The sequence below is a fragment of the Neovison vison genome, chromosome 7 (assembly GCF_020171115.1).
Source record: "Neovison vison isolate M4711 chromosome 7, ASM_NN_V1, whole genome shotgun sequence".
Classification (NCBI taxonomy): Eukaryota; Metazoa; Chordata; class Mammalia; order Carnivora; family Mustelidae; genus Neogale; species Neogale vison.
The window spans coordinates 40,522,147-40,542,003 of record NC_058097.1 but is presented as its reverse complement, the minus strand read 5'-3'; the positions used below and the strand labels follow the sequence as shown (position 1 = coordinate 40,542,003).

General features: G+C 57.3%; 1 protein-coding gene across 3 annotated transcripts; it reads left to right on the top strand.

Moving 5' to 3' along the window:
• The first annotated feature begins 4,365 nt into the window (after positions 1 to 4,365).
• On the top strand, positions 4,366 to 19,740 carry SLC7A10 (solute carrier family 7 member 10). 3 transcript variants are annotated; one of them, XM_044256272.1, is made up of 11 exons: positions 4,366 to 4,525; positions 13,766 to 13,970; positions 15,861 to 16,012; positions 16,216 to 16,341; positions 16,411 to 16,564; positions 17,253 to 17,376; positions 17,458 to 17,561; positions 17,902 to 17,998; positions 18,167 to 18,316; positions 18,933 to 19,110; positions 19,349 to 19,572. In XM_044256272.1, the coding sequence occupies exons 1-11, from the start codon at positions 4,375 to 4,377 to the stop codon at positions 19,477 to 19,479; spliced, it is 1,572 nt and encodes a 523-aa protein (XP_044112207.1). In that variant the 5' UTR covers positions 4,366 to 4,374; the 3' UTR covers positions 19,480 to 19,572. The 3 variants fall into 3 exon arrangements, with proteins under 3 accessions (XP_044112207.1, XP_044112206.1, XP_044112205.1); XM_044256271.1 differs by lacking the exon at positions 4,366 to 4,525 and having other exon boundaries at positions 13,898 to 13,970; positions 18,933 to 19,740; XM_044256270.1 differs by lacking the exon at positions 4,366 to 4,525 and having other exon boundaries at positions 13,898 to 13,970; positions 17,902 to 18,316; positions 18,933 to 19,740.
• The last annotated feature ends 117 nt before the right edge of the window (positions 19,741 to 19,857 follow it).

Here is a 19,857-nt window from a genome sequence, read left to right as displayed (position 1 = left end):
ACATGCACCCGAATGTTTATAGCAGCAATGTCCACAATAGCCAAACTATGGAAAGAACCTAGATGTCCATCAACAGATGAATGGATCAAGAAGATGTGGTATATATACACAATGGAATACTATGCAGCCATCAAAAGAAATGAAATCCTGCCATTTGCAACAACATGGATGGAACTAGAGCGTATCATGCTTAGCGAAATAAGTCAAGCGGAGAAAGACAACTATCATATGCTCTCCCTGATATGAGGAAGTGGTGATGCAACATGGGGGCTTAAGTGGGTAGGAGAAGAATCCATGAAACAAGATGGGATAGGGAGGGAGACAAACCATAAGTGACTCTTAATCTCACAAAACAAACTGTGGGTTGCTGGGGGGAGGGGGGTTGGGAGAAGGGGGGTAGGGTTATGGACATTGGGGAGGGTATGTGCTTTTGGGTAAATTGGAAGGGGAGATGAACCATGAGAGACTATGGACTCTGAAAAACAATCTGAGGGGTTTGAAGTGGCGGGGGGGTGGGAGGTTGGGGTACCAGGTGGTGGGTATTATAGAGGGCACAGCTTGCATGGAGCACTGGGTGTAGTAAAAAAATAATGAATACTGTTTTTCTGAAAATAAATAAATTGGAAAAGAAAAAAAAAAGGAAATCATACACATAATTCACTACATTTGTTTTTAGGTATTTTATTTTTATGCTGTTACAAATTGTATTTTTTAATTATTGTTGGTACAAACAGATACAATTAGTGGGGTGCCTGGGTGGCTCAGTTGGTTGAGCATCTGACACTTGGTTTTGCCTCAGGTCACGTTCTCATGGGTCATGGAAGTGAACCCCACATGGAACCCTTCATCGGGCTCCACACTCGACAAGGAATCTGTTTGGAATTCTCTCTCTTTCTCTCTCCCTCTGCTGCTCCCCCTCTCGTGGTCTCTGTCTCTCTCTTTATGCTGTCTCTCTCTTTTTTAAGAGAGATAAATAAATAAATAAATAAATCTTTTTTTTTTAAAGAAATATGTTTTTACCCATTGAACTAGTATCCAGTGACTTTGCTAAATTAACTAATTAACCTTTAATTTACTTGTTTTTTATTTTTTTACCCAATATTGTCATATGTAAGAGATAGTTTTATGTCTTTTTTTTTTTAAGATTTATTTATTTTGAGGGGCACCCGGGTGGCTCCAGTGGGTTAAAGTCTCTGCCTTCGGTTCAGGTCATGATCCCAGGGTCCTGGGTTCGAGCCCCGAGTCAGGCTCTCTGCTCAGCAGGGAACCTGCTTCCTCGTCTCTCTCTGCCTACCTCTCTGCCTACTTGTGATCTTTGTCTGTCAAATAAATAAAATCTTTTTTTAAAAAAAAGATTTATTTATTTTGAGAGATGAAGAGAGTGGTGGGCAGGCAGGAGAGAGAAAGGAAATCTAAAAGCAGACCCCCTGTTGAGTGCGGAGCCCAACACAAGGCTTGATCTCACAACCCTGAGCTGAAATCAAAAGTTGGACAATTTGCCAACTATGCCACACAACAGTTTTATGTCTTCCTTTTCTATTTTCATGTCTTCCTATTTCTTTTCAGATTAGCTTCTTACCCTTAATAACATGAGCTTACGTTTCTTCTATGTCTTTTCGTAGTTTAACAGCTCATTTCTTCTTAGCACTGAATATCGCTCAACTGTGTAAACAGACCACAGTTTATCCATTCACCTAGTGAAGGGCATCTTGGTTACTTCCAAGTTTGGGCACTTTTGAATATAGCTATTATAAACATCCATACACAGGTTTTTGTTTTCAGTTCCTTTGGGTAAATACCCAGGAGCGAGACCGTCAGATTGTATGCTAAGAACATGGTTTGTAAAAAACTGCCAAACTGTCTTCCAAAGTGGCCATACCATTTTCCGATACCTCCACAAGCAATGAATAAACATTCCTGTTGCTCCACATACTCACGAGCATGGAATGTGGTCATTGTTCTAAATTCTGGCAACTGAACAGTGAACGCTTTTACTTCTTTTTCTTGCCTTATTGCACTGGCTAGGACCTCCAGCGCAATGAATGAGTTAACCCTCTGGAAGCTAACGTTCTTCCGCGTGTCCAGTCTCAATGGAAAAGTATGCAACAGTTCAGCATCAAACGTGATGTTACCTGTAGGGTTTGGGGGGTTTCATTTGTTTCCTGCAAGACTTGGGGTTTGGGTAGAAACCTTTATCAGTCTGAGGAAGTTCTCTTGTTTCTAATTTGTTAAGAGTTTTTTGTTTAAATCATGGACGACTGTTTTCTGAATCTATTGAGAAGACCTTATGGTTTTCCTTGCTTTATTCTGTTAATGTGGGGATTACTGATTGAGTACTGGGGAGTACTGATTTAGAGGCAAACCAATCTTGCCAACTTTTTATTCCAATCGGGATTTGCCGATTCTAGTTCAATTCCACTAAAATGTCCTCTTGAACGGTGGGTCTGGACAATAACATGCAAATTCCATCCTACCGGTGTCCTAGAGTCACTCCTTCTCTCCAAACACATATCCCACATTTCAGGAGCCAGGCTCAAAACCCACAGGCTCCTGGTCGGTGCGTGGGGTTCGGGCCAACCCCTCAATGCACTAGCCCTGGCTGGACGCTCTTCCAGCAGACCCTAGCGTTGCAAAGACAACCGGGTGGGGAGAGTGGAACCAGGAGGTCGACACCCCAACCCCCACCCCCACCCCACCCAGCGACACCAGGGCTCTCGGGAGCGCGCCGCCGCCCCCACCCCGCCCCTGCGCGAGGCTCCTTTAAGAAAGCCGGCGGCTGAGCGCGTCTCTGGGGTGGGAGGCAGAGGGCGCCAAGAATGCCGGACTCCGACGGGAGCGCTAAGGCTGAAGCTTCGCCGGTGGCCTCCCCCGCCGGGGCCCCCAGCCCTCCACCCGGGGTCCTCCTGCTCCTTACCCCCAGATTCCCGCCCCCAATTTCGAAGGTCCCTCGCCCGCAGCCAAACTCCCTGCACCGCCCGGCTTGCACCTCGATGCTCTGCCCGCAGCCCAGGACCGGACCCCAACCCCCACCCCAGCCCGGGGGCTGCCCGGAGGCCGTCAGACCCAAGCGGGGCCTTCCGCCAGCCCCGAGGCCGCAGGCTAGGGCGGGTGGGGGGAGATGGGGGCGCCCGGAGCGGCCTCATCCACATGCAGGGGACGGCGCGGCTCATCGGCCGCCAGGAAAGGACAAAGGCTGTTCCGCCGCCGGGCCGCACCGTGCCAGGCTCGCCCCGCCCGCCGCCCCGGTGGCCCCCGACGCCGCCCCCCTTGTGTCTGCTTCGCGGGCCGGGCCTGCACAGGCCGGACGGCTTCCGGGAGGAGAAGGCCTCCTTGTGACCCTGCACGCCCGACATCGTCCGCGACCTCAGGAGCCACAGCCCCCTTCTCCGTGTCTCCTGGTCAGTTGAGGTGGCCCCGACTCTTTGAGCCGGGCTGGACTGGTCTCTGGCGCAGGCCCCAAGTTCTAGTCCACCGAGCCCCCACTCTCACCTGTGACCCGGCATCTGCAGATGGGACCTGCCTGATGCAGCCCAGAGTGCAGCCCGGACGGGGCGGGGAGATAGGTGGGGGAAGGGTTGGTCAGAACTTCTTCCAGGTCTCCCTAAAGGGCTCTGGATGAGGGTTAGAAGTCAGACTTGTGATAGTGGGTGCTTAGGGTCTCCTGACCCCTCCCAGAGCTTCCTAGACGCGCCCCTCCTAGAGCGATATCTCACACCCCCCATCACCATCTAGAAGCCAAGGAGGCATCAGAAAAGGGTTTGGTTCTGGGCCTTGCCACTTGCTCTGTGATTCTCCTTAAGTTATCTCTGGGCCTCAGCTTCCACCTGTAGAATGGACGCAACCTCTACCCTTCCGTCAGCCTGCGCGCACTCGGAGCCCGCGCCAGGATTTAAGAAGTTTGGAAGCGCCGCGCGTAGAGGGTCCCAGTACACAGACAGCTATTATTCCGACCAGCTTCCTCAGTCTCCTTGAGGGCAGGGACAGTCTTGCCGTTGAGCTCTGCTCCCCCACCCCACCCCACCCCACGACTAGATGTAACTCGGGCCGTGGGAGGGCATCTTCCTTAGTTCAGCTAGAAAGTTCTTCCTAGGTCTGCCCCAAGTCCTCTTCTTCCTCCCCAGGCAGGGGGGTGGGGGGCAGTTCCCTTTAAGGGAGGTGGGGGAGGGGGGCTGCCAGCCGGTCCTCCTTCCGCCCCTCCCCGGCGGGGCAGCCTGGGGCCCAGGGCTCGGGCCCCGCGCCAGCGCATGCGCCCGCCTGTGGGCGCTGTCCGGGCTGCGAAGGCGGCGGGCGCCGACAGACGGACGGACCGACGGACCCGCGGCCGGTCGGACAGACTGGGCAGCACAGGGAGCGGGGACGCGGCGGTTGAGCGACATGGCCGGCCACACGCAGCAGCTGAGCGGACGCGGGAACCCTGGCCCTGCACCCTCGCCCTCCCCCGGCCCGGGCCCCGGCCCCGGCCCCTCGGAGCGGGTGGCGCTCAAGAAGGAGATCGGGCTGGTGAGCGCCTGCACCATCATCATCGGTGAGAGGGGCCGCGGCTGGCGGGTGCCTGGGATGGTCGGGCTAAAGGCTCGGGGTGCACTGCTGCCCAAAACAAGGGGCACCCCCGCTCCGGGCGCTCCTATCGATCTGCGACTGTGGGACACGTGAGGGGATGGCCAGAGCACCTATGGGTGTCTCCCCTCAGGCAGCGGCAGGAGGGCTTCTTTTTCCCACCTCCCCAGGTCCCCCAAAGTTCTGCACCTGTGGGAGGTGAGGGCCCCATCCACCGCTGGAATTCCCCTGCTGCCTTTATTTTGTTGTGGGTTTCAGCAAGGCAGAATGCTCTCGGTTTTCTCATCTATGAAAGGAAGGTGAGGATAATCCTGCCTTCGGTGCCAGGAGCCCTGTAAGTGTGGGGACTGGATAGGCCAACCCAGGTTAAGGCTTCGGGTTCTGGACTGTGGCTCTAGTCTCCAGGTGCCATGCAACGATGGTTATTAATTCTTCTAAAGCAGGAGACCCCCAGCCCACTGGGTACACTGGACAGGTAGAGCCAGCCCCAAGGGGGAAGAGGTTCAGAGTATATGATTACTGCAGAGTTTGGTGGCAGGACCCTGGGGAGAGGGTGGAGCCATCAGTGACTGGGGAAGCCAGCCACCGGTCCACACAGCAAGCCTGCAGAAAAAGCCAACCTGCTTCCTGGGCTGGGATCCCAACAGGCACTCACAACTTCTGGCCTCCTCTTCCCCACTGGAGAATGGGTCCCCCATGTGGGGACTTATGAGTAGCCACAGGACTCAGCGGACAAGGCGCAAGTCATGGATGCTGACTCCTCAAGAACTAGGTAACCCAGATCTGTGTCCACACCGAGGGCCTCAGAGACCCTCCTGGGAGTGGTCGGTTCCAACCCGTGTCCCAGGAGACACAGACTGGGTGGATGGATCTGGGCATCTTGACTGCTTTATTCTGTTGCAGGCGGGTCTTCCCCTCACCAGCCAGTAGGATCTCCTTGCGCATGCCCACCCACCCTCAGACCCCTGGAGATGGAGAAAGTTGGAGGCTCAGATGGGCGGACAGGGGTCTTCCCCTCTTCCTCTTCTGCCCCTGCACTGGGAGCTCCTGCCCTGGGGCTGGGATCTGGCTTTGGGCCACCCCCACACTCCTAGAACACAGCCCCTGTGCTGGTAGCATCCCTGCTTCACCCACTTGCCCCTGGAATGGAGTCTTCCATTAGCGGCTCCCGCGACCTTCTTGGCGTGGGACATCCCTGCTCCATGATCTGCTGGGAGGAAGGGCTGGGTCCAGGGCTTTAGCCAGGATACTGGTTAGAGTCTTGCCCTGGCCCACACCCTCTCTAGCATCTGTGCTCCCAGGAACGGGAGGCCCACACATGATGGAAGGACCACGGAGTCAAGAAGCTGGCCATATCTGAGTCAGCTGCCGTGCCAGCAAGGTGCAGGGAGAGACACAGTTCTTCCGGGGCTGCCTCAGCTAAGCAGCCATCCTTAAGCTGTATTTCTGCTCTGCCTCCTCCCACATCCTATCAGCTTCAGGTCAGGTGGAGGCAGCTGGCTCCTCTCTCCTGGAAGGAGAGTCCCGGTGGTCCCCTGCAGCCTGCGAGACAGACCTGCACGTCCCAGCTCGGCCCTTGCCGCACCCCCATTCTTCAGCCCATCCCTGCTATTCCAGGTCCACTGCTCCCTTGGCCTCCAGACCTTGAAGTCTGAGCAGGGGTAAGAGGTGGCTTGGCTGAGGGCTGCAGACTTGGGAAGGGAACCCAGAAGAACTGACCCCAGCACGGGACACTCAGGGAGCTTCAAAGAATTCCAGCTGGCAAGAGATGGACAAAGGGAGAATGGATGTGGACCAGAGGGGACAGGACATGAGGGAGGAAGCGTCTGTGGGCTGAGTAAGGGTCTGCCCAGCCCTTCCCACCTTATGTCCTGGAGGCCCCGCCCCACCCCCACACCGTTCCTTTGTTACCAGCTCCTACAGTTGCTCTCTCCAAAACTTCAAATAGCCCCTCCCAGAAGGTCCTATAATTTTCTCTCCTTGTACCCTCTGCCCCAGCGTAGGCCGAGGAGTGGGGCTTTCTGGAATGGGATGATTTGGAAGGGCTTTGGGCTGGAGAAAGACTCCACCTGAAGTGTGTTTGGGGCAGCACCTGCTGGCCCCAGCCAGCACACCTGCAGGGAGATGGGCCGGCCGTGGGGGGAGGGGAGCCAGCTGAGCGGGACTCCATAAGACACTGCTGTATCTAATACCTCTTCTGAAAAACACCTCTTATTACATTATGAAATCATGTTCTCCCTTTATCCTATTTGATTCTCATGCCCACCTTGCAAGGCAGGAGTGTTTATACCCATTCTACAGACATAGAAACTGAGGTTGGAAGTTAAATGGCACTTCTGCAAGCAGTAGACCTTGGGATTTGGAACCAGATTTGGACCCAATCTTCCAGTTCAGTGCCCTTCCCCATACTGTTCTGGTGCTGGCCAAAATTGGGGCCAGGTTCAAAGCCCTCAGTGGGGGAGGGTTGGGATTGACCCAGCTCCCCATTTCCCATGGATGGATGAACAAACAAAGGGACAAAGGAATCTCCCTGACTTCCCACCCCCACCTAGGGCTCTATGTACAGAATCTCTTGTCCTAACTCAGGGCCCCCAGCCAGCACCCTCTCCCAATCCACATCTAAGGAGTGGGGGTGCCCAGGTCCAGCAGAGTGAGAATCACCCTGGATCTGCTGACCAGGCTGCTCCATCCTCCACTCTCTCCTTTCAAATCAGGGATCCCACCTATGCTGGTCTTCATGTGTCAGGCTCAGGTATGTTCAGGGACTCAGAGGTGAACCCCATCTCCTTAGGTGACAATCCCTGCTCCTCCAAGGATGGGCTGGCCCCTCTCTGTTGTCTCCAGGCCTGGAGGTGGCTGGGCTGCTCAAAGGTTGGCTCTGTCCACAAGCTCGGCCCCTCCTCATAGGGACCCTGAGAAAGACCCTGTCTGTGTCTCCCAGCCCTGATCTACAGACGAGGAAACAGACTGAGGCGGCAGCCAGCCCAGAGGCAGAGGCCCTCGGTGTTGGGGACCGAGGCTGCTCTGGCTGCAAGGTGGGGACCTGCCAGCACTGGACACACTCATTCATCGATTCAACAATTAGGTACAGAACAGGGCCAGGCACTGTTCTAGGTGCTAGAGACACAGCAGGGAAGAAGACAGACAAACGCCCTGTCCCCTCAGAGCTGATGTTCCAGCGTGAAAGTCGAAAAGTAAATGACAGCAGCCAAATGTTTAGCTAATGGGTGATGACATGTGCTAAGGTGAAAAAAAAAAATAAGGTGGGGGTGGGGAGGATAGTGGGGAGGAAATGAGTCAGGAGCGGGATGGGGCCCAGTTGGTGTGGGCTTTGCCGATTGCAGTGAGAAATGTGTCTCTTTGCAAGGTGGGAGAGGGCTTTGAGCAAAAGAGGGTGGGATTGGACAGGATCAAATAGGATGGCATGAGGCGACATGGTATAGGGTAGATGGGATGGGATAGGACAGAATAGGATGGGGTAGGGTGGACGGGATGAATAGGATAGGATACGGGATGGAATGGGAGAGGATGAGATGGGATGGCATGGGGTGGGAAGGGATAGGATGTAACAGGGTATAGGATGGAATGGGATGGGATGGGACAGGACGGGATGGGATGGGATGGACAGGGTAGGATATGGGATGGCATGGGGTAGGATGGAATGGGATGGGATGGGACAGGATGGGATGGGATGGGATGGATAGGGTAGGATATGGGATGGCATGGGGTAGGATGGAATGGGATGGGATGGGACAGGATGGGATGGGATGGGGTGGGATGGGATGGATAGGGTAGGATATGGGATGGCATGGAGTAGGATGGAATGGGATGTGATGGGACAGGATGGGATGGGATGGGATGGATAGGGTAGGATATGGGATGGCATGAGGTAGGATGGAATGGGATGGGATGGGACAGGATGGGATGGGATGGGGTGGGATGGGATGGATAGGGTAGGATATGGGATGGCATGGGGTAGGATGGAATGGGATGGGATGGGACAGGATGGGAAGGATGAGATGGAATTAGATGAATGGGATGGGATGGGGTAGGCTATAGGATGTAATGGAAGGATGGGCTGGGACAAGATGGACGGGATAGGATATTTGGGATTGGATATAGGATGGCATGGGATAGGCTATGGGATGGGATTGGATAGGATAGGATGGCGCCCACCATAGAGAAGAAGCTGTGGGCAGCAATGGTAGAAGCAGGAAGCCTGGTCAAGAGTGTACCTGAGTCCCTCGTGTAAGAGATAATGATGGTTGAGAGCAGGTTGGCCGCGATGAGGTGCTGAGGGGAGGTTCAGTTCTGGGTGTGTTTGGAAGACACAGCCAAAGGATTTATAATGAATTGGGTGTGAGATGTGGGAGAAAAAGAAGAATGAGGGGCGACCCCAGGTTTGGGCCTGAGCCTCTGGAAGCCTGGTTTGCTGTTTATCGGTCCAGAAAGAAGGAGAAGAGTAGGTCTTGGGGGCAGGGGGTTGAAAGTCGGGGATCCCATTGCAAACATGTGAAACTCACAATGCTGTTTGCTGAGTAATTAGCTGGATACCCAGGTTTAGTTCAGGGAAGAGGTCCATGGTAGGCATATCAATTTGGGAGTTGCCAACAGAAGCTGGGGGTACTGGTGGAGGCCTCGAAGGAAGGGTGTGTGGAAGGAAAGGGGCAGAGGCCCCAGGACTGCGCCACGGGCACTCAACGTCTGGAAGTCAGGAAAGAGAAGGACCAGCAGAAACATCCAGAAGGAGCAGCCCGCAAGGTGGGAGAATGGGCAGGAGGCTGAGTGTGGAGGAAGGGCTTTACCTGCCAAATACCACTGATGAGGCAGGCAAGATGTGCTCTGGGAGTGGACGGTTGGGTCCAACGGAGTGGAGCTCATCGATGACCTTGACCCAGCCTGGAGACTGGGCATAGGCAAAATTTGCTTGGCGGGCCCAGCTGGGCCGACCCAGGCCGAGCGAGCTCCACACTTCTGCTCATCCCTCTCTTGAAAGGAAAGTGGGTTAGGCCGGAGGTGCCCGCGGGCCAATTGGCAATTCCAGACGTGTCCTGGAGGCATCCCCACTCACCTCCCTGGAGTTCTGCCAACACCCTCAAAGGGCACTTCTCTCTCCTCAAAGGGGTGCCCAATACTCACTCATTAAGGACACACGTGGGAACAGCAGGGCCCCCAAAGCAGAGCTCTGGCCGTTGACCCCAGCATGTTTGAGGTCCCTGGGGGAATCCAGCTTCCAAAGGCCAGATTGGGTGGCCTGAGGTTTCTCCAAGCTGGAAGACAATAGTGAGATTAATAAGTACTTCCAGGGGCCTCTGATGAGCAAGGCAGAGTGGGAGCGCACCCCCTCACTGCCTCCTCTCCCCACTTCACAGATAAGAACACTCCGAGATGCCAAGTATCTTGTCCACAGCACCCCAACCCCTGCCCCCACCATGAGGTATCTGGGATCGAACCCAGATCTAGGGATCCTCAATTAGCACCACAGTCTGTGGCCTTGGGGACCTACTGATGGGAATGTGGAGCTTTTTCCCAGAGGCCTCATGGGTCATCCCCTAATGAGAAGGTGCTGGGACTCGTTGCCCAGAGCAGAGGAAGGAGGCCTGGCCTATGGCCAGCCCCTGATCAGACCCGAGAGCCCTAGAGCTATTCTGTCTCGGGCCAACAGGCCAATGTGACAGGAAGAATCCCCATTGTGGGCCTGCTAGCTAAAAGAGGCACAGCTAGGCAAGGCGTATGTAGATGACTTAGGCCTTGTGGGTTCTCTGTCCTCTGGGGTGGGTGGGGGCCTCCAGCTCCTCATTGCAGCAGGCTGGGGCACCCATGCAAGGGGCCAGTGAAGAATCCCTTCCTCACCATCCTCTCGGTATCATGGCAGTGGGTCAAGGTGGGAGGTCAGTGAGGGCTTCCTGGAGGTGGCGCAGCTTCTGGGAATCCAGTGAGCTGAGGAGAGTTCTGCCACCATGTGGGACAGGGGCCCATAAGCAGACTATGTTTCCTTAGGCCTTCCGCAGATGTGCAGAAAGTATCTGCCCTGTCCAGCGGGGTGTCCAGCAAAGTCAGGGTTGAACCAGCCCTCTGCTGCCCCCTAGCTCAGTGTCCCTACCTAGCAAATGGGGAAACTGAGGCCCAGAAGGGCAGCGCTGGCCTAAGATCACATAGCTGACTCCCCAAAGTGTTTCTAGCGTTGAGGGGTTGTGCCAGCAGCCTGGCCTGCCAGGACCTCCCTGCCCACCCCCAAATCAGACTGCACTTTGCCCCCATCCACACCCAGGGCAGCTGGCTCCTTCCACCACCGTGACCTCCACCGTCTACCCTGTGACCTCCACGGTCAGTCCCTGCGTCCCAGAAATAGGTCAGCACACACCGCAACAGCCAGGAGAACAATGGCCCTTTCTTCTTTCCTCTGTGGAGCCGACTAAGCCCCATCAGGCCAAACATCTTAATGTGACAAAAACCACCCAGTGTGGACTGAGGGGAGAGGGATGGGAGGGGACTGGGGGGGGCCTCCTGGTGGGGACTCACCTCCTCACCCACCTGTGTGGGAACTCTGGCCCTGCAGGGACCACAGAGCAGCTATGCCACTGGGTGAATGGGACCGCAGAGGCCTTGGAACCTGCATTTCTCCAGCCCGCTGCCCTCAGACACCAGACTGGGCGCTCAGTAGTATCTCACAGCCCATCCCATGTTCCCTGGTTCCTGCCCCTCCTCTTCTCCAAGAGCAAGTTGCCCGAAGGGCTGGGCTTTTCCACTGCTGTGTCCTGAATCCAACAGGGCTGATTCCGCTGGACTTGAGCATGAGGGCTGAGAAGGGAGACCTGAGCCCACAACCACTGGGAGGGCTGGACAGCCCCCCCCCACACCGCCATAACCCTTACAGCTCCGTGGTCCCTTCTCCAGGCCTCCTGTAATCATTCAGATGCTGAAGGTCCCCACTCCTGTTCCCAGTGTCCTCGTCCTGCCCTCTGCCACTCACCCAAGCTCATGGCCCCTGTGGCTCCTTGCAGAGCCTCACTCAGGCCACGTGGTCCCCAGAGCGGCCAGTGGACCTCAGTGGGGTCTTCTGCCACCTTCCGGCACAAACCTGGGACGGATGCCAGAAGCTGTCCAGGCCCAGAAGGAGAGCCCCCCAAGGACCTCAGAGACACCAACTGGCACACATGTTCCTTTCAGTCACATGGGCCTGCACTATAGGCCAAGGCCATGTGTCCTGGGAGGACAGGATGCTAGATGTGACTTTCCCAAGGGCTAAGCTCATGAGGCCCCGCCATGCTGAACTCTAGAAAGGGCCGGGGTCCCCATGGGCTGGGTTGCTCCGGTCCCTGGATGCCCCCAGCCTGAATGCACCCAGCTCCTTCCAAGGCCACCCAGCCCCCGCTGGCTTCCAACCTCACTGGCATTTGGCAAATCCCACTCCACCAGGCCCTGAGAACAGAGGCTGTGCTGCTGGATAGAGCGAACTCAAAGACCCTTTAGAAAGCGGAGCCAGGCTCCAGCCCCTCAGGGTAGATAAGGGAGGTGGCCCCTCTCCTGCTGGAAGCAGGCTGACGGCTCAGCTTACCTCTGGGGGCTGGGGGACAGAAATTCTTTGGTCCTTATCTGGATGTATTTAGGGCTCCTAGGATGTGACCAGAAAACCAAGTGGGGCACCGTGGCCATCCAGACTGGAAATCTGTGTCGGCCGGGGGTGGGGTGGGGGGTAGCACCGTGGACAAGGAATGCATGCAGATTGGCAGCCATGGCTGTGTCCTTGGCCAGGCCCGCCTGTGGGCCTGGCAGGTGGAGTAGGCAGGCTCTCCCTCGATGGGTGTACATTCTCCCAGCGGACCTGGCAGGTGGGGTCATCCTGTCCAGGGACAGAGCGTCAGCTTCTAGTACTGTTGCTTTTTTATTCATGGGGCCTGGGCATTCTGGGGTCATTTCCACTTGGGCAGGTCCTCGTGCAAACCACCAACAATGAGACCTCATTTGTGTGCACAGAGGGTGAGACCCAGGTCCCCCAGAGCATCGCCCTTTTTACCCTAACTGCCAGGGAGCTCACAGCTCAGTAGACACTCAGTCTTGCTCACCATGAGAACCTGCTTTGCAGACCATGGCTTGACCCTCTGAGCATTCAGACTGAGCATCTCCAGATGCTGCGGGTCAATGGAGTACCCCCAACACGTGTCACAGTCCGCAAGACTCCGAGTCAGCCTAAGGACAGGGCAGGCCTCCGGTGACCCTGGCAGACTCCCTTCACGTGTGAGCCTCAGAGGCTGTGACCTCCCCCCTCCTCCTCTTTGCAGTGCCTCTCTAGGAAAGCGGAGCAGAGACGGCTGCCCCCACTTTACAGATGGGAAAATCAGTCTTTCAGGTTAGGACTTCAGTGCCGCTTTGGGCATCGGGCCATCCATGCACCCATTCAGTTTACTCGACAGATGTGTAGTGAGCACCTACTATGTGCTGGGGGTTGGAGGTGAGTGAGACCAGGTGCAGCAGCAGACGCACCCACAATCACGCAAGGATGCCGAGTACGTCTGGGTCCAGCTGTGAATGAGCGGACGGCTTCCTACATGATATCTTGCCGAAGCCTCACAGAAACCTCTCGTACAGGTAGATCTTGAGAGGTGACCTGAGCCCCAGCTGAGGTTTCCCACTGTGGTGCTGGGATTAGAGCATCGACTCCTCTCTGCATCCACCGGGCTGTCTCAAGGGGAGAGGCAGTCTTATCCAGGCCCCGGGCTGGCTGCCTCTCTGTCAGCCTGCCATTCCGTGATGGCTGTTGACCTTCCCCAGCTGTACACACGTACTCACTCCTGTCCCTCTCCCTCACCCCACCGGCCCTTGCCCAGGACTGGAAATATTTCAGTGGTGCCAGGAAACCAGGTCCCTTCAGCATCTATGTCTGCAGGCTGGGTCCTAGGTCAGGGAGGAGTCCAGCAAGCGGGTCCCCGAGCTGCTGAGCCCCCTCAACTGGGTGGACGAGGTGCCTCTTCCCATGCCAGGGTCTGGGGAAGGGGAGATAATGAGCCCAGATGAGATTAGATGGGATTTGCAGGGTCTGAGGCCCCTACCGGCATCCATAGGCCTATAGGCCCACCTTCCCTCTCCTCCTCCTCCTCCAGGGAGCAGCCTGGGTTTCCTTTCTCATTGTAGCATCTGGAAGCCTGAGAAGGCTGGGCTGTCTAAGGGGATCCCAGACCTGATGCCTCCCCATCTCTCCCCACCCCAGGAAACATCATTGGCTCGGGCATCTTCATCTCCCCCAAGGGGGTCCTGGAGCACTCGGGCTCTGTGGGTCTGGCCCTCTTCGTCTGGGTCCTAGGTGGAGGCGTCACTGCCCTGGGCTCCCTCTGCTACGCGGAGCTGGGAGTCGCCATCCCCAAGTCTGGTGGGGACTATGCCTATGTCACTGAGATCTTCGGGGGCCTGGCTGGGTGAGTGTGGGGCACCAGCGGGGTTGGTGGGGGAGGGGATGACAATCTGGAATGGAGGGTCACTTGGGCCCTGGACTTCAGTTTCTTCTTTTTCTCACATCATAGGGAGGTCATGGGATGCATAGAGGAAAAGGGTGGGGGTGTTGCGCAGCCTTCCAACGCCAGAATGGGCTGGACACTCCGGCTGGCCCCTTGACCTCTCTGTGCTTCCTTCTAAATGTTTCTTGAAGCCTACTCCCCACCTGGGTGATTCTTGCAACAAAGGAAGGGCGGCCTTGATTTTAGTCAACCTACATGTGTGTGGGGGGGGTACATATAATTCCTACCAGCGCCCTGCAAGAGGGCCCCTTTAAATAGCCCCACACCCTCCATTCTTTTATTCACTGGTCAACATTAGCTGAGCACCTACTGTGTGCTGGGGACTAGAGATAAAAGGATCTATTCCTGTTCTCAAATTGTTCACAGGGCAGAAGGTAGAAAGCCCCTCTGTACTTGGGGAAGACCTAGAGAATTCTTGCTCTGTGGTGTGCGTGAGGGGCAGTGGCCCAGCGGCCAAAAGAATGGGGTATCATCACCTAGTGAAGGCTTCTGGGAAAAGAAGGCCTGATGCCTCTGGTATGGCCAGGGGCAGATCAGATCCACAGCGAGTGCCAGGGTTTGGAGGCCCTGGGGCTGCCTAGGGGCACGATGGGGGATTAGAGCTATTGTAATTAACCCCCTGAGCCATGCCGAGGGCCTGAATAAAGGTATAGGAAGCTTCCAGAATCACCCAGAAGACATGATAGCCAGGGTGGCCTGAGGGAGAGGTGGGGGCAGGAGGTGACAGCCACTTTCCCACTGGACAGACTCAATGGGAGGGAAAGTTTTGGGGTCGGTTTCCCATCCTGGTGGGGTCTGTGGCATATCTGGGGAGATGATCTAGTCTGGTCTAGGCAGGAGGGTGTCTGGAGCTCAAAGGAAAAGTCTAGGCTAGAGTATCCAAAATTTGGTTCTGGGGAATGTGGTGCGGGGCCTTAAAGGGGTAGCGGTAGATGGGGTTTCAGGGTGTGTCCATGGGTGCTCTGCTCTGGGGAGAGGGTCCTCAAAGGGGACTGGGACTTGAGAAAGCAGAAAAATTGGGCTGTGTGGTTCAGAGAATACTCAAGAAGTAGGAGCGGGGGAGGGCCCAAGGCCCAGCCCCGGGAGGCCTGTCTTCTAAGGCTGACAGAAGGGAGCAAGGGGTGGGCCACCAAGGAAAGGAGAGGACCAAGAGGAATCTACCAAGCCCGGTGGCCCAGGGGTCACTGTGTCCCTGGATGCGGCAGTCCCCATCCTTAAGGTCTAGGAGCGTCCCCACCGACAGGCCCTCCCGAGGGTGCAGGCAGAGCCCCTGGGAAGAGGTTGGGCCTCACAACATTGAGCAGAGCCCGGGCTCGCATGTGGGTACCCCACAGTGGCAATATGTGGGCAAAAGGGACATAAATCGCTCCCTAACCCCTGCCAGGGCTCCTCGCGAGGTCTTATCCCCCAGGCGCCACGGCTCAGAACCAGCTACCTGCAGCCATGGGCTCTGCTGAGAGACCCCGCTGGGACCATAACCCAAGGTCCCGGGTCAGCCCACCCCAGCTCAGGAGACAGCCCGTGGCCACAGCTCATCGGCTATTAGAAAGGTGACTGCTTCCCCAGTCCTTTTCGACACCTGCCCAAGGGCAGCCTGGAGCTCTTTAACCGTGCTGAATGTCATCTCTGTTGCAAAAGTCCATTCTTAGAACAGAATCTGTCCTGCCTTCCCGGCGCATCGCGCACCCTCGCCAGCCCCGGGTGCCGCGGCCTGAGGGGCAGCCCCCACCTGGGCTGGCTTGGCTGGGAGGGCGCTGCTGCCTCTGCCAGTGGGGCCCTCCCTCCTTCCAGCTTCCTGCTGCTCTGGAGCGCAGTCCTCATCATGTACCCAACCAGCCTGGCTGTCATCTCCATGACCTTCTCCAACTACGTGCTACAGCCTGTGTTCCCCAACTGCATCCCCCCAGCCGCCGCCTCCCGCGCACTCTCCATGGCCTGCCTGAGTGAGTGCCTGCTCTGGGCCTGCGCCCTGCTCGCGGGTATGGGAGGGCTGTGCATGTGCGGGAGGGGGCGTCCCTCCACCTGCCGGCCCCCTGGGAGCTCAGCCTCAGGGGGTGGGCTGCTGGGGGTGGGTGGGCTGCCACTCTCCTGCAGCCTGGGCCAAACTCAGCCATGGCCCACCCGCCCTCTCTCCCTTCCTCCCCAGTGCTCCTGACCTGGGTGAACAGCTCCAGCGTGCGCTGGGCCACACGCATCCAGGACATCTTCACCGGCGGGAAGCTGCTGGCCCTATCCCTCATCATTGGCGTGGGCTTTGTCCAGATCTTCCAAGGTAGGGCCGGGGTGGGGCCGTGGACAGGGCTGCGGCGACAACACTGACCCCTGACCTCTGGACCCCCAGGACACTTCGAGGAGCTGAGGCCCAGCAATGCCTTTGACTTCTGGATGACGCCCTCTGTGGGTCACCTGGCCCTGGCCTTCCTCCAGGGCTCCTTTGCGTTCAGCGGCTGGAACTTCCTCAACTACGTCACTGAGGAGCTGGTTGACCCTCGAAAGTGAGTGGGATGCCCGGCCGAGCCCTGGGAAGGGGAGGGGTGCAGCGGTGGGAGAGGCAGCCTCCCTGCACAGGTCCGCTGCCTCCCGGGGCCCCGTCTGGTCATCCGCCTGACCGTGCTGCTGCTGGGACACCAGTGCTCCCTGTGAGGCTGTGGGCGGGCCATGGCCCCTTGCCGTCAATGCATCCAGCCATCAGCATTTGGCCAAAATTTATACGTGTGCACACGACATGCCCTATGGATGAAGCCGATGGCTCCCTCTGATGCTTAGCCAGGGATCCCAACAGTGAACTGCTGGGAGCTGGGACTGGGGCTGATAGGGCGTTCCAGGGGGTGCAGATCTATGCATGGGACTCTAGGGGCACTTTTCAAGGATTTCTGAGGATTTTCAAGGCTGAGTTTGGCTATATGCAATTTTCTCTTTGTGTACCGACAGTAGAGGTGCCCCTCGGGGTTTGATGTGGCTCTTCCCCCATCAGTCCCTCCTCTCAACTGCCTGTACCCAGGCTGGAGCTGGGGGGCAGCAGGGGGACAGTAGTGCTGCCCCTTCCCTGTCCCAAGGCCCCCAGCAGACCCGGACCCTGGAGATAGAGACTCCAACTGCTCCCTTGCTGGGTCCTCTGGGTCCCACCTCACAGCCCCCAAACCCACTGGGACTGACGCTGACCTACTGCACCGCTGCCCCCAGGAACCTACCCCGTGCCATTGTCATCTCCATCCCGCTGGTGACCTTTGTGTACACCTTCACCAACATTGCCTACTTCACTGCCATGTCCCCCCAGGAGCTGCTGGTCTCTAACGCGGTGGCCGTGGTGAGTGGGGTCCCACTTGTGCCTGGCTCCCGCCCACCCCGCCCTGCCTCACTCATCCCCTCTTCTTCTGTGCCCACTCAGACCTTCGGGGAGAAGCTGCTGGGCTACTTTTCTTGGGTCATGCCCGTCTCCGTGGCACTTTCCACTTTTGGAGGGATCAATGGCTACCTGTTCACCTCCTCCAGGTGACTGGATTGGGGAGGGGCTCGGTCAAGGTGAGGCAAGGCAGGTGCGTGCGATCCGTGCCAGGGGCCAGAGGGAGTCAAATCCTGCCTGGTGGGTCTCATGTGAAGCTGGGATGATGAACTCCCCAGTTACAGGAGTCAGACCCCAACTCTGAGGTCCAGAAAGCAAAAGGGAGGTGGGGCAAGACAGGGAAGAACTGCTCTGTGGGGCTGCCAGGGCCCAGAGCAGGGGTCAGAGGCGACAGCTCAAGAGGGACATCACGTCTGGAGCGGAGGTCCAGGATCTGGTTGGTAGGAGGCCCATGGCCAGACTCACGGCCGCCACCCATCTCTGTCCCAGACTGTGCTTCTCGGGGGCCCGAGAGGGGCACCTGCCCAGCCTGCTGGCCATGATCCATGTCCGACACTGCACCCCCATCCCTGCCCTCCTCGTCTGTGTAAGTTGTGGGGTCACGGCTGGCCGGGAGGGGAGCCGGGGCCACCCAGCAATGTGGGGAATGGTGGGGATTTGTCTCGGCCCTAGGGGGCAGCCCACAGAGGCAGCGGGGAGGGCCGGGGCTGATGGAGGCAGGTGGGAGGCCACACTCAGCCCGGTCCTCTCCCAGTGCGGGGCCACAGCGGTCATCATGCTTGTGGGAGACACGTACACGCTCATCAACTACGTGTCCTTCATCAACTACCTCTGCTACGGCGTCACCATCCTGGGCCTTCTCGTGCTGCGCTGGAGGCGGCCGGCGTTGCACAGGCCCATCAAGGTGAGGTCTGGGAGTGGGGCCGGACTGGCACATGTGGTCCAAGCCCCACAGTCATTTGTGCTCGGGGAGGCGGGGAGGGGAGCAGGGGAGGACAACGACTAGGATTCGAGTTTTAGCCATGTGCCTGGCCCTGCTCAGGCTCTGTGTCCACTGATATATTCAGCATCCTCAACAGCCCCACGAGGGGTTGCTGGGTGCACTCTGAGCTTCCAGACGGGAAAGTCAGGCTCGGGTGCTTGCTCCCGGTCACACGGAACCCCAGGAGCATGCACAGGACGGGAGACAGGAGAGCCTAACCCAAGCTAAGTGCACATACTCTGTGTGCGTATAAATCCTGGAGCCGGACAAGGGCTCAGTGTCTAAAAAAGGTGACACACTGAAAAAGACAGAGACGTCTCTGTCAAATGCAAACAGCCAGGGACACATCGTTGCTGTGTGCAGCTCAGGGCCACGGAAACTTCAACAAATCCTCAACCGTTTGGCACCCTGACCATCCCCTAAGGTGGCTTCTAGCTTGTTGGGCTACAGGGGGAGCCCTCACGCCCCAGTGGGTGGGAAGCATGTGGGAGCCCCCAGGGTGGGGGTGCCATGGGCAGTCCGGCTGGATCTCCCCCAGGTGAACCTCCTGGTCCCCGTGGCGTACTTGGTTTTCTGGGCATTCCTGCTGGTCTTCAGCTTCATCTCAGAGCCCATGGTGTGTGGGGTCGGCGTGATCATCATCCTCACAGGGGTGCCTGTTTTCTTCCTGGGGGTGTTCTGGAAAAGCAAACCAAAGTGTGTGCACAGACTCACAGGTGAGCCGGGCAGCCTCCCCATGGCGGTGGGAGCCAGGGATGCGACCCTCTTAGGGGCTGGCCCTGGAGCAGGCCCCCCCTCCAGCAGCTGCGGTGGTAACAGGATCCAGCTGCCACCGGAAGTCTCCCCAAGAGGTGACCCCAGAGTCCAGGATCCGCCTGATGGGAGCAGCTCCCTGAAGACCCCTGCCCCACAGAGTCAGACCCAAGGTCTATCTGTTTGTCCATCTGTCCTCAGAGTCCATGACACGCTGGGGCCAGGAGCTGTGTTTCGTGGTCTACCCCCAGGGTGCCCCCGAGGAGGAGGAAAATGGCCCCTGCCAGCCGCCCCCACTGCCCGCCACGGACAAGCCTTTGAAGACACAGTGAGACATTCGTGGAGCCCGAAGCAGCTGTTTCTGTTTACATGTTGTTTATTGAGGAAGTGTTTTTGCAAAATAATTTTTTTTTTTTTTGGATTTTTGTTTTGTTCTGTTTTGTTTTGTCCTGGAAAAAAAAAAGAGAGAGAGATCCAACACTTGGAGGCCGAGGCTGAGGGAGCCCTGCAGATGTGCGCTGGGCTCCCTGTCGGCCCTGCCCCACTGGCTTCTCCTGCAAAGGTCTATGAATAAAACAGGGCTGGTGGGTGGTGTGCTTGTCTCGGGTGAGTCCCTGGTGGGCATCACTCAGCGGGGCTCGCGTGGTGCTGGCTGCAGGCGGGGCCCCAGCAGGCTCTGGAGGAGGCCTTTGGTGTTTGGGGGCTCCGCC

Excerpts from the sequence above, each read along its gene's own strand:
- SLC7A10 (XM_044256270.1), top strand. The coding sequence starts at position 15,892 with ATGTACCCAACCAGCCTGGCTGTCATCTCCATGACCTTCTCCAACTAC. Across the intron at positions 16,565-17,252 it reads GAGCTGGTTGACCCTCGAAA|GAACCTACCCCGTGCCATTG; the intron begins GTGAGTGGGATG and ends CGCTGCCCCCAG. Across the intron at positions 17,562-17,901 it reads TACCTGTTCACCTCCTCCAG|ACTGTGCTTCTCGGGGGCCC; the intron begins GTGACTGGATTG and ends TCTCTGTCCCAG.